Below are 18039 nucleotides of genomic sequence, written 5' to 3'. Positions count from 1 at the left end.
CATCACCCTAATCCAAGTCACCATCTCACTGCTTCTGTTTTACAGCCACAGCCTCCAGTTGTTCTGCTTCTAACTTTGCCTCTCCATCAGCGGTGAAGTCAGATATTTTGGGGACTGAAACATAAAACTGTGGGACCTAACAAAAGGAAGTGTCTGTCAAAGCAGAAATACAAAACGAGGTGTGAATGTGAATACTAGAATTAAAGAAGTGGGGTTTTTGTGGTTATCAACACACATGACAAATTCTAAAAGACTAACAAATAATCACAGCATTTCAAAATCCAGAAAAATAACAATATCTTTGTTAACTAACTACCAGATATACCTCTATGATACTCTTTTTCCTACTTTTTTGGCTATATAGTGTTTGGTTACTTCTTCATGCAACAAAAATTTCATATTTTCCACACAAAGAATAGAAAGATAATTCACTCTTTCTTCTATCATGGTTGATCAAGTTTTTAAAAATATTCATAGCTGGGATGCATAAAATACATAACTTCACTTCCTCTATCCTCTAGGCTCCGGGGAAGCATTGAGGGATTTTAGAAAAAAAGAGTGTAGGATTTTTATTTTACACACACAAAAAATATCACTCTGGCATAACTCTGTTTAAAGATTAAGTCATGTTTAGATCAGAGGCAGGGGGACAAGTTAGGGGAACACATTAATAATAATGTAGGCTCAAAATGACAAAAGAGTTTTCTTCTTACTGGAAATGTGATTATAGTCTTAACAAGATTCTTTAGCTTATGTGGAGAGCAAAGAAAAATAACTCCATTTCAAAATTAGTAAAAAGGGAAGTCATTTAAGTTAGCCTCTGCTGATTTCTTTTATATAAACATATATCCATCTCAGAAAGGTATGATCTCAGAAAGACAACTAAGATTTTAATAAGAAATTCAGCCTCAATGTTTAAAGTTAACTTTACTTGATTTACCAATTAGGATGTGATGATCAGATATGTGCCTGAAAAATGTTAAAGTAATACAAATGTTAGGGATTGGGTTTGACCCACTTCCACAAAGTAGGACAGAAATAATTGTGGGTCCCTTGGCTACAACGTATAATACATTGAGAGGAAGGAAATGTTCCATGGCTTACACTTTTTTTAATGTCCCAAAGTGCCTAGCACTGCTAGGAGGAAATTACATGCCACTCAGTAAAAGATTTCATTACCTTAAAACCCACTTCTTGGCCGTTCCTTTTCCAAACCCTCCAAAAGGTATGTAAACCTCAGACTCTAGGCAAATCCCACAAGTAGTTGGTAACATAGTGGCCTCTGATGCTAGGAATTTGTTTCGTTGAGGAGCACAGATACATTTATTCTTTCTCTTAGCTCAGTTATACAAGAGACATGAGGGTACCGCTAGAAAGAATAGTTCAAGGCTTTGGTTGGTGAGTAGAAGGCCTGACTCACCAGCCCGCTTCCTCACTCTGAGTAGTCCCTTTGGCGTTTCTGCAGCCTGCCAGCATGGAGCCAGCAAGTAAACTCTCCTCTGCACTGCAAGGCTGAGTTAAAGGACAGGTGCTGCTTTGTGCAGAGGGCAGGAGTGGGAGGTTGATGCTGGCAAATACTGCCTACGACTGGGAAGGTGAGTTTCTTTCTAGGAGAGCATTAACAAGCTACCGGGCTACTTATCCAGAGCCAAATTCTCTCATCAGCTTTAGGATCTCTCATCAGAAATAGGATGTGATATCTTTGGGTGGTCTGTAACAAAATGAATGTTTCAATCTCCATCTGCCCAATTCTTGGGTCTTATTCCTCAATTCAGTTGGCTCCAAACTCAGAAGGGAAAGGGCAGTGTTCCTTATTATAACCCTGGTTATCCACTCCCATCACCAGAAAAAACAAGACAACAACAAAACAAAACAAAAAAAAAAACCTACAATATTTATATTTTTTAAAAGAGAGAAAGGGTAATTCACTGCTGCTAAACTGAAAGTTCCATGAGAGTAGGACCCATGGTACACAGCACCTGGCTCAAGTAGGAGCTTAACAGAGCTGCTGAATAAATACATGAATGAGGAAATGCAAGTTGAAACAATTAGCCCATTGATCACACTTCAGTACTCATTATAACAAGGAAAAAAAAAATTAAGTGACGTCTAGAATTGAAACCTAGTTTTGGAAGTACACTATATTAGTTTTCTATGCCCATTGTAACAAATTAGCCAAAACTGGGTGGCTTAAAATGACAGAAGTTTATTCTCTCTCAGTTTTGGAGACCAGTAGTCCAAAATCAAGGTGCCAGCAGGGCTGTACACCTTCAGAGGCTCTATAGACAAATCTGTTCCTGCCTTTTACAGCTTCTGGTGGCTGCGCACAATCCTTGGCTTGTGGACATATCATTCCAACCCTGCCTTCATGGTTACACTGTATCTCCTCTTCTGTGTGTCTGTAATCTCCATCTGGCTTTCTCTTATAAAGATACTTGTGATGGCATTTAGGGCCCACTAAAATAATCTAGCTAATCTCTTTAACTCAAGATCTTTAACCTAATCATATCTGCAAAGACACTTTTCCCAAACAAGGTAACAGTTACTGGTTTTAGGAATTAGGATCTGATATCTTTGGGTGGTCATGATTCAGCCTACTACACACACTTTAAGTGTAATTTTTTCAACAATGACTAGATGAGGAAGGTGCTTCCATCAGACAACCACTGAAAAACACCAGAAAACCAAGTTAGGTTAAAGAAATAGAAGAAACAAATGAGTGAGAAAGCTGGGATTTGAATCTAGGGCATTGAACTTCTACATTCCAGGGAGCCACTAAACCTTGCTGCTTCCTCAAAAGGGGAAAATTCACAAATTCATACAAACTGAAAAATCCAGGTAACATTTGTCTTCAGCAAAGCTTGGGCTAGAGGCTCCAACAATGTCATCAGCACTTGATTTCTCTGCATCATTCAGCTCACTCTCCCGTGCTGATTTTAGACTAGAATTCCCTGTTGTGTTCTCTGGTACCTCTGAGCTCACAACATCCTTGCTGGTTTAAACCCAATCACTCCACCCATCGCTGTGGCCAGGAGAATGAACTCTTCTCACTGACTGTGCCTGAATCACATGCCAAGCCTGGAGCTAGGGGGTGGTGTGACAGCCCTGCTCAAACTGCACAAACTCATAGTGGGAGGGCATTTCTCCAAAGCCAAATCAGAGTGCTGCTACCAGAGGTCAGGTTAAAGGACACCGAGAGGCTGACCAAACATAACAAATGTCCACTGAAGAAGGTTTTCACTACAAATAGGAAACCATTTCTAGGAAGCAACTTGCTCTCATGTTACCTCCTCAGAGAAGTTGGTATTACTTACTTGTACATAAGCTTATGCACAAATGACCTAGGAAGGACCCTTGCCCACTGGAAAGTGTGTCACTAGCCTCCTAACTCTTCTCTGCCTGTGTTCCTTGTCAAATGCAAAGCATGGAACAAATGTACTTAATCAGAAAATCTCTGCAAGTCACTAATCTAGTCTAAGATTTCTGTTCTCTGTAAGTTGTCCTCGGGGCTAGTAAGAGAATCAGTAGAAGGTAGATGGTAAAAAGAATGCCTTTCTATTGTCTCTAAATCCTTTATAATGTTTTAATAATTTTCATATTTAAGATGCTATTAATTTATTAAAAGTTATGAACTTTGTGGCTACTTCAGTGTGGTAAACCATGTTACTACAGAGGCACGGAGTCTCCTGTCTTACTCTGAGTCTCCATCCTGAATATTTCTATTTCAGAGCTCACAAGGTCAGTACAAAAAGAGAAAAAGCATAAATTAGAACAGACTATGTTCAAGACACTGGCTGCTCAGATACATAATTCTTTTCAGTTGCTAATTTTAAGAATTCTGTTGAGGTTCTTTCTTCAATACTATAGACAAGCGAAAGAAAATTCCTGACAAGAAATGGGAAGAAACATAGATATCTAAAGCAGAAAGAAACTAAATAAGAGAAGCAGAGAAGCACTTGCAAAATTCTGTGTGATGATCTCTAAAGACGTTATCCCAAATTTATTCCCTCATTTAGAAATCCCTCAATTAGAGTCTGTTTTCATACATGGAGGAAGATAAATATGTTTCAAAGCTTCAAAAATCAAATTATTTTGTAATACCTAATTCAATTTTCTTTTCCACTTCATTAAAAAAAAATCTCTAGCTTCCACATTTCTTATAAATTGTTAAGGAAGCTGGTCTTAAGTTCCTCCAAATAATTTTTTGAGAATGAGTAAAAAAATAGTATTAATATATTTGTTAATATCCTAGTATACTTAAAGTCATCAAAATATAAAATAAAAGACTTTATAAACATTGTTAATCTTAAAGCATGAAAACATTCTTTATCTTAAAGCACTGTTAAAATTCATTATGCCTTCATTTTATATTTAAAGGAATAGATTTGTGATTTGGAACACACACACATACTCCTTTCCAAATTGGCTAAGGAACAATCCAATATCCCCTAAATATATTTGCTTGACCTGAATATCATGACATCTTATTGAGATTAACTAAAATCTGTTTTCAAATTTAAACGACTCAAATTAGACCTAAGTATTTTTTTTGTTCCCAAGGGAATGCATACGTAGATGAATACTATATAACATATGGTAACTATAAACTAATATTTAATGTACATTAAAAAAAATTGAGTTTTACATGTGATTTCTAATTATCAAGACCCATAAGTTTCTGGCAGCATGAAAATAGAAACTGGTTAAGCAGCACTGTAGAATAGCTATATACTCAGAAAGGAAATCATTTCATATTTTTTTATTTTGCTCTATTAAGAAAAATATGGGCATGTATTACATGCAAGCACAGGGTACATATTTACTAAAGATATTTGATATTATAATTGTTACATTGTATTTTTAAAGTTGATATCCTTGGATTAAATTCAAGGAATGTTTGGCCTGTCCTCACATAAGATGTTCAGCTTATCGAAGGTAACACAACCAAATTTGTCAATGCAGCATGAGCAAAAGGCACATATACCCCACACACAGGACTCACTTTTCTTTCTAATCTCACAAACTTTAATCAAGTTCTGGAATTAATGTGACTGATATCTTAGATCATGCATCCATTCATACTGAAGTGAATATTGGAAATATGTTTAAAAAATAGATCCAAGTTACAGACTTAATATACACTTTTTGAGATAAGAACCTGGAGAAATGAATTGCAATTTTAATTTAAATATAAACTCTGAGATCAGCCCTTCACAGCTGTCTGGTGGCACACATGCAAACTTTCCTGGTAAAATGTCTCTGACTTCAGCAGAGCCTATAATAGGATTGTCAGGAGGACCACTGTCCTCCTTGAGCTCCTTTCTCCCACGCCCCACCCCCCAAAACCTTGGCCTCGTGATTACAAACTACTAAAGAGAACAACCCCCCAAAAGAAAAGCCCTGCCACCTGTCCGGCCTGGCTAGTGACCTAGGCAGCACAGTGGTTATGGCGTTTGGTCGTTGTTCTACACTTAAGAGGGGCTACATGCGACCAGACAGTTTCCTGCAGTCTTTCCAGGACTCCAGGAGCGGAACCCCGGCAACTTCTGGAAGGACCGAGGCCCAGGTCGCGTTGATTGCACTTGTTGGGTGTTGGTGTCGGGCGGCGACCCCCTCTCCGAGAGCGCCCCAGACACCCAGAGGTGCCCAGAGCCAGTGTGGTCCAGTCAGGCAGGGACGCTACAACGAAAGGCCACTGAGGATGCTGTGCGCGGGCAGGGGCCGGGCGGGGGCCCCCAAGCTTCTTAGGGGAGATGGTGCTGGGATTTGGTCCCGGAGACAGACCATCATTAAGATGGGATTACTCACCTTTTCTAAGAGACCCTGAGAACTAGTCTTCTCACTCTCTTTGCTGTTTACCTTAATCTCCACAGACCCTCAATATTTCCTCCTTCCTTGAATCACCCCCAAAACCCTCCACTGTGCCCTAAGAAACATCAGGTCTTTCATCAGCTAAATTGACACTCTAGCTATGTCTCTATATGTTCCCCCATCTTCTGGTTCTTATTTTCCTAAGGGCATAGCTTCTTCAGCAGCTCTCAAGGGGTTACACCCTTTCCACACTCCAAGGATAAAGTCAACTTCTTCCTTGATGTTTACTGACACCCCCCAATCATTTCTCTTTTCCCTTAAAAAAGCGGGGGGAGTGGATTTTATTTTTCACAGCAAACTATCTTTTCATAGTCCATTAACTTTCACTCTTTCCCAGATTTTGTTTATCTCACCCTTCTCCTCACTCCTCAGAACTCCAATACTTCCCATCCCATCCTCAAGTGAAGACCTCACTTCTAAATTCACTGAAAAATAGAAGCAACCGCACCGCCTAATCTACCAAAAGGCCTGTGTCTGTGCCCATGACCCTGCCTTCCTCTGACAATGGATGAGCTTTCTTTGCTCCTCCTAAGGCCTTCCTCCTCCTTGACTGAAACATGAGTAACATGCTTCACACTTTCCTGATTTCCCTCCTAGCTGCTCTTTCCCACTTCCTTTGCTGGGTATTCCTCTTCTTGCTCCCTAAATATTAGAAACCCCCAAGGACTTAGTCCATGGATTTTTTTCTCTACCTACATTTACTTCTTAGATGATCTAATCTAAGTCTGTGATTGTAAATAAAATCTATACCTCTGCTGTCCAATAGAGTAGCCACTCATCAACTGTAGCGATTGAGCATCTGAAATGTGGCTAGTCCAATTTCTACAATATACACTGGATTTTGGAGACTTAAGATGAAAATAATGTAAAATTTCCCCTTAATAATTTTTATACTAATTATTAAAATAATATTTTAGATATATTAGGTTAAATAAATCTATTATTAAAATTAATTTTACCTGCCTTTTTTTTTAACTTTTTTATGTGGCCACTAGGAAATTTTCAGTTACAACTTTTGTAGCTCTCATTTCTATTGAACATATTTCTATTGGACATTAATCTCTACATTAATGACTCCAACCTTTTCTATATGCCCACACTTACATAACAGACTACCTATTAGACATTTTCATTTATGTATGTATGTATTGATAAAAAGAACCTCAACATAATGTGTCTAAATCTGAACTCTGGGTTTCTGCCTATTCCAAAACTGCATCTCTCTATCTCTCTCTCTCTCCTCAATCTCAGGAAATGGCAATTCATATCTTCCAGTTCATCAGGCCTAAAGCCTAAGAATCACCCTTCCTTGATCTTCCTTTCCCTCACACTCCACCCCCAATCTTTCAGCAAGTACTGACAACTTGGCACCAAAATATTTTTAAGGGAGTATTTTAAGGACTTGAGCTTAGGGAACAGGAATGAACAATGAGGGAAAAAAATAAAACAAGAAAGAAGTGAGAAATAATGTAAGAATCCTTTTTGAGTTGACCACCACCACAAGAAACTGTTGCTGAACTATTTGGGACCTTCTGAGAAGCTTTATAGAATGTAACTGAGACCCTTCCGCCCAGGGGAAGAAAGGAGGAAACATTTATCCATCAGCCCTCACCCTCCCTTACTGGGCTGCTCATGTGTCAGAGCTGAGCCCATGCCTGTGGGTGTCCCAAGCCAGGAAGGAGCTGGGGAAGCCTGGAAGGAACCTCACCACAGCAGGGGCAGGAATACAAAGTGAGCCGAGAGGATCTCAAGCTGTATGGACGGTGTTGGCCAAAATGCTCCAGAGAGCAGACTGTGAGCATCTCTTCCCAACTCCAGTGATCAGTGATGTCATTTCGGTAGCTTGAAATTGGTTACATGAGAGTATTTACACTATGGAAATCGGCAAAAACTGCAGATCAGGCTTGCTCCCTCCTCCCACCACAGCCAGTTGTTGAACATGTCCTAGAGCATCACTGACAACAAGGTTCTGCCTTTCAGACAGCTGCAGCTGACCCCTCTCCAGCTCCTTCTCAGGACTGCAGGCACATCTGTTCTTTTTGCTCTTCTTTGAAAGCACATCTGTGCTTCCCTCACTTGGGCCATTGCAAATAGTTTTCCCACGGCCTAGACCTCCAAGCAGGAATTACTCCTCGTCTAAGAAATTCTTTCTCATTTCTCACATCTTAGCTCAAATGACACTTCCTCTAGGAAGCTTTTGCTGACCCCCAGACCAGGTCCAATTCATATGTCCTATACTCTCAATCTGTATATAAGTGATGATTTAATTAATATCTATTTCTTCAGTTAGACTACAAGTTCCATGAGGGATCAAGTCATGACCATTTTTTCTCACTCACCAAGTTTTGTATATTTACGCAATGTCCGAACAAAAGTTTTTCAATAAACAGATATTAAAAGTACTTTTACCACTCTCCCATGAGTGAAATTGCAATTGTTTTAACAGTGTTGAAAAAGAGTCTTTATACTTGAAAATGTGGGGAGCCATGTTGAGATCACAAGACATTTTTATGGATATGCATCACTTCCAGCTATAATCCACTGAGCCAAATCTCAGTCATATAGCTCCTCCTAACTACAAGGGACATGAGAAATGTATTTTAGCCAAGTACCCAGGAAGAAAAGGATATAATAAGTTTGATGAGCATATAGCCAGTCTCTGCCACAGTCTGCCCTTTTGGACATCAAATATCCATTCTTATACTCTGACACGACACAAAGGAGACAACCCAAAGTTCCACCAAGGCACTACATCCAGCTCAGAGCCCAGGATCTCTGGCTGTTTGTAGTCTTTTCCATCAGGCCCAGATGTGGCTCCTTCTGGTCTAATAAAAATGTGCACCAAATTCATAAGTTATTTCCACCTTTCTCCAAAAGCACACAACAGCCAGTAGTGGAGCAGGTATAGGATAACCTCAGTAAAAACGCCACTAGTGAAAGGGAAAATGAGAAGATGCATAGCAATCACTAGGCCAAAGAAGTTATGGAATCCTGCTGGGGAGGCACTGAGAAGTCCCCTACGCTGTAGGTGGGGAAATTCTCTGAGTAGACAAGGATTCTGTTCTGAGCGGCACTCCCTTGTTCACTTTTTTATTGGCCCCGGGTCAACTCTGGGAAGATTTTTCCTTGCACTTGGCTACATCTTGTTATTATCCTACTTGGAGACTGTATAGCCTTTGTGATCCACTTCCAGACAAAGCCAGGTTATTTTACTTTTGAACATTCAATTAAATCAAGGTTCATGGTTTCTTTGGCAACGAAATTCTCTAAAATATTTGGTAGACGTTTTAATCTATTTTCTTCCAATTCTACATGCCAATAACCACATTCAAAGTTCCTTTTTTATACATAGCTTTAAAATATCCTTTGTATCCTCACTTCTTTACCCCCTCCCTTAGTCTCTCAACAGTAAGTGCCTTTAGGTCATCTGAAACAATGAGCTGGGTTGGGAAAAACACACCCTTAATCTGATTTTTGCTACAATGATAAGTCTTAGTAGATATTTGCTCAAAACCAAGGACCCAAATACTTGGTACCTCTCTATGCTCTTTCATTTCTGATTGCAAACCAGCCAATACTTTTCTTACTTCATCTCTTTTTTTTATAAAAACTTCCCAAAGGCAGCCCAAACCACCAACATATTTTAATAATGCTGTTTCCCAACTTCTTCACCTAGAGCTACAAAGCTCAGTAGATACATGGTTTAGATTCCAGTTGACTGCATACATAAGAAGCATCTCCAACCCTTTAATTTGCTATATCTGTTTCCATGCTGCCACTCAGTACCACTAAGCCAATGAATCCCACAGCCCTTCTCTGTTATGTTCCACCTTATTGTTGACCTAATCTAGATAACTCTACTTCTCAAGTATCTCTAAAACCTCTCCCCTCAGTTCTATCCCCAGTGCCACTGCCTTAATTCAAGTCATCCTTTCTCGTGGGAGTTACTGTCTCCTCATTGGTCTCTGTGCCTCCAAAATTCATCATACCTCATCTCTGCTGCCAGTATATGTTCTAAAATGCAAACGTGACCACTGCAACTTTTCTTTAAAACACCTGGATTACTTTTAGGTTAAAATTCAATGTTCTTCTAGTCTCATCTCTAATTACTCCCCAATCCTAATGTCAGTTATGTAAAATTATTTCAGTTCCCTCAAGTATACTATAATTACTTTCTCAGATATTCATTGTCATATAGACACTAGACGCTCTGACTAGATAGGACTTTTCTTCCTTCTTGAGTTAACACTTATTCATCCTTCAAACTTTACCAGACTTGAAATCTCCTGGGAATCCATCCCTATTCCTAAATCTGAATCAGGTATCTTTCCAATTGATTTCAAAGCAGTAGAGCTTGTTTTTATTATAGTCGGTCACACTGTACTATAATCACCTATTTATCCTCCTTCATCCAACCACACACAAATTATATATAGCAAATTTCAACTTCTTGAGGGCAAGGAGCATATCTTTTATCTCTATATATCTCACTTAGTAAATAAATGTTGGTTGAACAAATGCATGAACCCCACAGTTTCAGTACAGCAGCGACCCACAACATCAATCTTGAATCTTCACCTATCTCTCTCTTAGGTGTCAGACCTCCATTTCCAACTTCCTAATGGTTATCTCCATAGGCGTGTCTACTTAATAGTTCTAAAACTGAATTTGTTATCTTTTACACCCCTTTCTTCACCTGCCCTAAATCTGCTTCTCCCTCTGAATTCCTAACTCAGCTTAATGATGTCTGTTGAGCTTCCCAGTCTAGAAACCTGAATATATTTCTGTAGGAATTCTTTGGTCAAACAAATTGGTGATAGCCAGGTTAAAAAACATTAAACAGATTTCTTTTCTGTAGTATTTCTTAGAGTTTTCAATATATTAATGCTCAATATGAATCTCCAAGAAGTAAATGCATTTTTTCAAACTCACCTTACCAAGAACACTTATGTCAAGGTGAATCACTCAGGACTAGTGTTCTGAAAACTACACTTTGAGAAATGCTGCTAGAACATCCCTCCTCCATACTTCGTGCTTCACTACTGCCCTGCTTTAGGCCCCTGCCATCCCTTACATGGACCATCTCTTTCCTGGGCAGCTTCCTTTCTTACCTCTCTGCCACCATTCTCTCCACAGCCTCTACCACCAGTTTTATTTTTCTAAGCAGAAAGAATTGGTCATACCTCACCCCCGTCATCACTGGCTCTCCATTACACATAGGGTCAACTCCTAGGTCTGCTATTATATTCACATCAAAACCTAGCCTCACCCCCTCCCCAATTTCATTTCTTACCGTATCTCTCCTTTCCCAAAACATATCACTTTCTTTTGTCCTTCAGAGCTATAATATTTTTCTCCCACTGTTCAAAATGGCCTTTCCTGTTACCACCTACCTTTAACAAACTTCTCCTTAAAACCCATTTCTAATGAGATCTCATCTGAGAAAGTTTCATTCTGGCATCTGGTTGGTTACTCCTCAGTGTTTCCATAATGCTTTGTACTGACTCTAGTACAGCAGTTGTCACACTATATGATAAGAAATTACCCAAGTATTTATCCCCACCATTACTCTGAGCCTTTTAAGCTTTGTTTCTCCAACTCCTAACATACTGCCTGGCACAGAGCAGGCACTCATTGAATGAAAAAATTCAAATGAATGAATAACATAATAAGCAATAACAAAAAAGGGAAAATGCAGATGAAGTTATGAAAGCTTATAACTAGAAATGTACTTTAAGAGGTCATTCCAGCCAGGAAAACCAGTTAGTCTCAGAAAACAATATAACTTTGCTTAAACAGACCTCCAGGTTCCACCTTACCAAGTTCCTGAAAGAGAATAAACCTTTATCACAATTGGTCTTAAAGGAAACTCTGTATCTCCCAAAAATCCCCTTAGGGTTCTGGGGGGACACACTCACAAATAGCTTGCCTACCCTACCTACCCTGCTCAACAACAGAATCCAGAGCCATGAGCTTTTGCATGCTCTAGGAACAGTGTCTGTTGGATGAAGTGGCTAACCCGTTTTGTTCCCCTGCATTCCTCTCTCCCATTAGGATGCCCTCTTCTCAATTTCTGGTGGCTCCCAGAGGTTAGCAGCCCTTTTAATCATGGCTCCCTACCTTTCACTGCTAACGTTTAAAGTGTAGGATTTTGTTTGAACAAGGAAATTCCATTACAAGCACACCATAAGCAAACAGTTTTGCCTGCTGGCTTGCTAAATGTCTTTGCTCCACCAAAAACTTACCTTTCACAATTAGATCTATAGACCCCTTGTATTTATTTTTTACATTGAAAATGTGTGGCTCCTTGAAAGAAGTTCGTGATGGAGCCTCCTCAGAATGTCCACTTTTGGAACAGTCTTTGGGAAAACAAATCATTTTGTATGCTGCCTGAAGTTCTTGGACTGTATCGAGTGTTTCCTTTTTTTTGATCTCCAAAGGTATGAATTTGCTAGATTTCGGTTTCTGATGTTTATTTCTAAAGACATTTATAGAAGTACCTGGAACTTTATTCTAGGAACAAAACAAAAATAAATTTAATAAAATTTAATTTTAATATTAACTGTATAAAAAATTATGTAATAAATTTTGTTAATAAATTAATAAAATTATATCCACTAAATATATTTTACAAAGTACCTTACTGTATAAGATTTACTTAAAGCACATGACAATAATCAGATAAAGTAGATGTTATCCTTTATAGTTCTCCAAAAGCCCTTAACAAGCATGAGGGTTACATTCAACTTAAAAAATATATGAATTTTAAAATAATAATTTTTTCCTCAAATGTGATATTTTCTAATACAGCTTTAAAGTCCATTTTAAAATAGAAGTTTTCAAATAGACATATAAGAATTTATTTTCAACCATCTTTGGAGAATCTTCAAATGTCTAAAAAATGCTAACATCCCCAAAACTCCCTGTTGAACCAGAAATAACTGCTCATACATGGAGGTAGATTCTCAAAAAAAGCATATTACTAATTGGATATGTATTTTAGATCCTTTCAATCACTTAATTGCTTATTAATTTTGACTTTGAGCAACAGAAAAATAATACAGTCCCGGGTCTCTGACAGGCAATTATCCAAACAATTATAATTGTTTTAGTCTAGTAATTCTCTGGCCCACAGATAGAGCTACAGCTCTCCTCCTCCCCACAAGAAAACATTTAGACAGATTCAAGCTGTTGCCAACTCAAGAGGACAATAAGGGGACTTCCCTGGTGGTCCAGTGGTAAAGAATTCGCCTTCCAGTGCAGAGGACACGGGTTCAATCCCTGGCTGGGGAACTAAGATCCCACATGCCGCGGGGCAACTAAGCCCATGCCCCACAACTACTGAACCCGCGCCTCAACTAGAGAGCCTGCGGGCCACAAACTACAGAGCCCATGCGCCCTGGAGCCTGCACACCACAACTAGAGAAGAGAAAACCCACGTGCCACAGCAAGAGAGAAGCCCGCGCGCTACAAGGAAAGATCCCCCATGCCACAACTAAGACCTGACACAGCCAAAAATATAATAGAAGATGCCAATAAGGAGGTTTTAGTACACTACTATTACATTTTACCAAGCAACCAAAGGTAGAATATTATGCTGTTATTATTAGATAAAATTCTAAAAGTAGGTCAAGGTTCTAAGGCACAGCTATCTAACTGTGAAGACAGTGAACTTTTCATCTCACATGCCTACTAGTGAAATCAAATACTTTTAATTGATTAGAGGCAAAAGTTAGTTAAGCAAAGTTAACAATGTTGATTACAAGATTAAAACCACCTATGGTCAGTCTCAGCCTAGAGGATCATTCAAAAGAAACACATGTAAAAATTATAATCCTCTTCCCCCTCACAGTAAGCATGGAAAAATACTTAAAATCTTTATTTAAAAGTCTGGGTTTTTTTTAAAGTATTCAAAATAGAGAAGAATAGTGTGGCACACAGTAAACCATCCTAAGTCCCCTGCCCTCACCTGTCTCCCCAAAGGCCCATTGTCACAACGGCAGCTGCTCCCCAAATTACCCATCTCCTCTGTAGACACTCTACTCCAAAATTTCACCCTGTACCCACCCTCCTGCCTCTTTGCCACCCCTTTCCCTTTCATTCCTTCTCACCTTCCAAATCCATGCCATTAAGCAATTATTTATTGAGCCAGACACAAGGCTTACTGCTAGAGACGCAACATTCAAAAAAAGACAGTTACTGCCCTCAAGGAGCTATTAGACTAGTAAACAGTCCTAATACAAAATGATGTGGGAGAAGATACAGGTAAGCATGTCATGCAGGTGGCAGAAGAGAGACGCATCTCACAGTATATTTTCTAGTTTAGCTTTGCCTAACAGTGTTTAGAGAGGGATATTTACTTGAGATATTTAATCCAAAAACTTGTTATAATTCATCAACAGGAAACATTAAAAATTAAATTGAATGTGCAAACTTAAAATATATGTAATTAAATAAGCTGTAGAGCTGAAAAATCTTTTTAAATTTTTAAATGTAAAAATTTTTAAATTTTAAATGTAATCTGAAACCAATTTTTATAGCTAGTAAGGATTTCATTTTCTCTTCTATTCAAAATCTATTAGGGTTCATGCAATCATTTGGATCAATTATTGTAATATATAAAAATTGCTATTAGTTTCCTGAAAAATACAGTGTTAGATAAATGCAAAGCACTAACCTCATTTATTTTCTTATAGTGCTGGGCAATGAGACTTTTTGCTTCTTGAAAAAAATCTTGCTTGGGGATCTCTAATATAGGACCTAAAATAGAAACAGAGAAATAGTTTATTTTTTTAAATGTAGTTAATGTACTTTCTTAACCAAAAATGGCAAAACTATGAAATTGAAATTTGGAGAGTTATGAATTTGCAGGATGTTATAAAAAGAAAATTTTATAAGTGGATGTTTTAAGTGAATGCAAAGGAAGTTAATGTAACGTTCCTTTAATGTAATATTTTACTTTAAAAAAAATTAGCTTACAATGGTCAGAGTGTTAAGTAGATTATCCTAAATTATTAAAGTCCAGGGAGACCAAAGAAAACACACAAAATTGATATCTCCTTTAGTTCTGAAAGTTCTTTAAATACAGAAGACACACCATGATTTGGACACAAAAATTATTCGTAAGTCTATCCGTGTTTTCTATACCTGATGACTAATTAACATGGCTGTACATTTCTTCAAGAATATTTACGTTACAACTTGATAAAATTATAACTGCATAATAAAATTCAAAAGGTTTATTAAGTAGGAATAGCATTGAAATAAAAATATACGTACCTACAAGTGGGTAACACTATAATGATAACTCGTCTCTCATCTGTATTTTCCTAAGATTCTTATTCATTTTACCCAGATCTATGTATAGAATTCTATAGCGTGTACATAGAATACATCATCTTCATTTAGTCTCGTCTAAGATTTCCTACTTATATATTTCCTTTATTATTAGCTGATTCTGACGTTTTTAAGTTTCTTGGCTTTCTCTTCCTAACCTGGACTCAGTAAAATTTAAATATATTACTTATCAAATTAGCTTTTCAGTCTGGCCTGTATGCTCCCCATTTCTATAATTACACCTCCTTTAGTACCCTTGGGATCAAGATTTTCTCTCTCTTCTTTTCACTTACTCAAATTTTAAGTCATTAAAAACTCCATCTTCATGCAAATCAAAACTACAATAAGATACTATCTTAGTCTGTTTGGGTTGGTATAACAAAATACCACAGACTGGGTAGGTTATAAACAACAAAAAATTTATTTATCTCAGTTCTGGAGGCTGGAAGTCCAATATCAAGGTGTCAGCATGGTCGGGTGAGGGCCCTCTTCCTGGTCGTAGATGTCTAGTTGTATCCTCACATAGTGGAGGGGAGTAGGAAGGTCTGTGGGGCCTCTTTTACACCAGCACTAATCCCATTTGTGAGGGTTCCACCCTCATGACCTGATCACCTTCCAAAGGCCTCAACCCCTAATACCATCATCACATTGGGCATTAGGATTTCAATATATGAATTTTAGGGGGACACAAACATTCAGACTACAGCAGATACCACCATATGCCCACCAGAATGGCTAAAATTAAAAAGACTGAAAACAGCCAATGTTGGTGAGACAGTGGAGCTACTGGATCCCGCATGTGTCATTGGTGGAAATACAAAATAGGATAACCAGTTTGGAAAAGCTATGGCAATTTCTTATAAAACCTAATATATACCTTCTCTGTGACTGAGCAATCCCACTCCTAGGTTTTTACCAAAGAGAATGAAACATTATACTTACAAAAGACTTGTATAAGAATGCTCACAGCAGGTATATTCATAATAACTCCAAACTGGAAAGAGCTCAGATGGGTATCAACAAGAGAACAGTAAACAAACTGTGATATCCTCATACAATGAAGTACTACTCAGCAACAAAAAAGAATCAGGGGCTTCCCTGGTGGCGCAGTGGTTGAGAGTCCGCCTGCCGATGCAGGGGACATGGGTTCGTGCCCCGGTCCGGGAAGATCCCACATGCTGCGGAGCGGCTAGGCCCGTGAGCCATGGCCACTGAGCCTGCGTGCCTGGAGCCTGTGCTCCACAACGGGAGAGGCCACAACAGTGAGAGGCCCGCGTACCGCAAAAAAAAGAATCAAACTACTGACATACACAACAACATGAATGAATCTCAAAAACATTATGTCAAGTAAGCATCCTTACACAAAAAAGCAATGGTTCCACTTATGTTCTAGTGTAAATAAAGCTAATATATAGAAGAAAAAAAGCCAGAACAGTGATCTTCATGGACTGACTGAGAAGGGACATGAAGGAAATTTCTGGGGGAGATGACAATGTTCTATGTCTTGATACACAGTAGATTACACAGGTATATTATCATAACTCAATGAATATACACCTAAGATTTCATTGTAGTACACTGTACATCAAAAAAGAAAAACTATAAACAAATACTGAATTCTGACTAATGATATGTATGTTGATTGATGGATGAATATGTGATAAATCAAATTCAGTAAAATATTAATGGTGAGCACCGGGTTGTAGATATTTGGGTGTTGATTCAAAATTCTTTCAAGCTTGCTATATGTTTGAAAATTCATAATGAAACATTGAGGCAAACTCTTCATTCCTTCACAAAATTCCCCCTTGTTTTTCACCATGTAGACTAGTGGGCAACAGGCCACTGTTACTTTGGGGCAATGACATCCTGAGGACTGAACCTGGGGGAGACCCTAGCAATGAATGGAACAACTGGGCTCTAACCCATCTTAAAAGTGCTGGGTTAGGAGAGCAAGCAGCTACTAAGCTGTCTCATCATTGGGATGAGATTGTCACTCTGCAGTTATTCTAGAAAGAGCATCTCCTCTTGCTCTCTTTCTTCTCCCTTCCTTCCACTTGTACCTATGGACAGTGATGTAAAGTCATTACCAAAATCGAATCTCCCTGTTCTCCCACATTTGCCACTGTATCTGCCCACATTCAGGGCTGTCTACGTACTTCTAAGGACAATGATTGATGGATTTTTTTTTCTTATTTCCAAAAGTAGTTGTCAAGACTTCACACACACGCTTCTGAAAAAGTGTACATATTCTTTGAATACATCAGAGCACAAAACCACATGTGAGTCATAAAATGGTTCATACAAAGTTTACCATTCAAAGCCATAAGATGCACTGTCCTCACATGGAAGAGACAGGAGTTCAGGGATTTAAACTGTCTCTTTCACCAAGTTTCAACTAAAATCTACATCTACTTCGAGGGGGCTTCTAACCAGACCACTTAGTTCCCAGAGGAAAGGCAGTGAGGTATTCCAAGGTGTGGCTCCACACACTGTCCTCTTTTTTTCTCCTCTCATGACAATCTTTCCTCCTTTATTTCTCTTCTTCTGACTAATCAAACCTCCCTTACAATTACTTATAATTACAATATTGCCATGTGTCATACACATGACAAACAATATCATTTATTAATATATGAAATGATTAAGTCATTAGGTTTTGGTGAAAATGTACCTTCACAAAAGCCATTGCATCTTCATTCCAAGCAAGACCTTAGAGATAATCTAGTCTTCATTTGCAGGGAAAGCTCTGAGACACAGGGAGCCCAAGTGCCTTCTAAAGTCAGCCGGGCTGGGAACCCACAAGGTGCTGGTCTTCTGAGTTGCTTGCTG

The 18039-nt window shown here is 38.6% G+C and overlaps 1 protein-coding gene across 1 annotated transcript in view; it reads right to left on the bottom strand.

The window, feature by feature from the left end:
• IQCM (IQ motif containing M) overlaps positions 1-18039 on the bottom strand; it is a gene marked incomplete at both ends in the record, with an annotated part of 432498 nt that overhangs the window by 356926 nt on the left and 57533 nt on the right. The window contains 2 exons of the mRNA XM_079697111.1: positions 12117-12384; positions 14549-14631. Of these exons, the coding sequence (XP_079553237.1) occupies positions 12117-12384; positions 14549-14631 (351 nt within the window). The remainder of the gene's footprint in view (positions 1-12116; positions 12385-14548; positions 14632-18039) is intronic.

This window comes from Hyperoodon ampullatus, assembly GCF_949752795.1.
Source record: "Hyperoodon ampullatus genome assembly, chromosome: 1".
Lineage (NCBI taxonomy): Eukaryota > Metazoa > Chordata > Mammalia > Artiodactyla > Ziphiidae > Hyperoodon > Hyperoodon ampullatus.
Note: the sequence above shows the minus strand (reverse complement) of the source record. Positions and strands in the feature narration are given on the sequence as shown.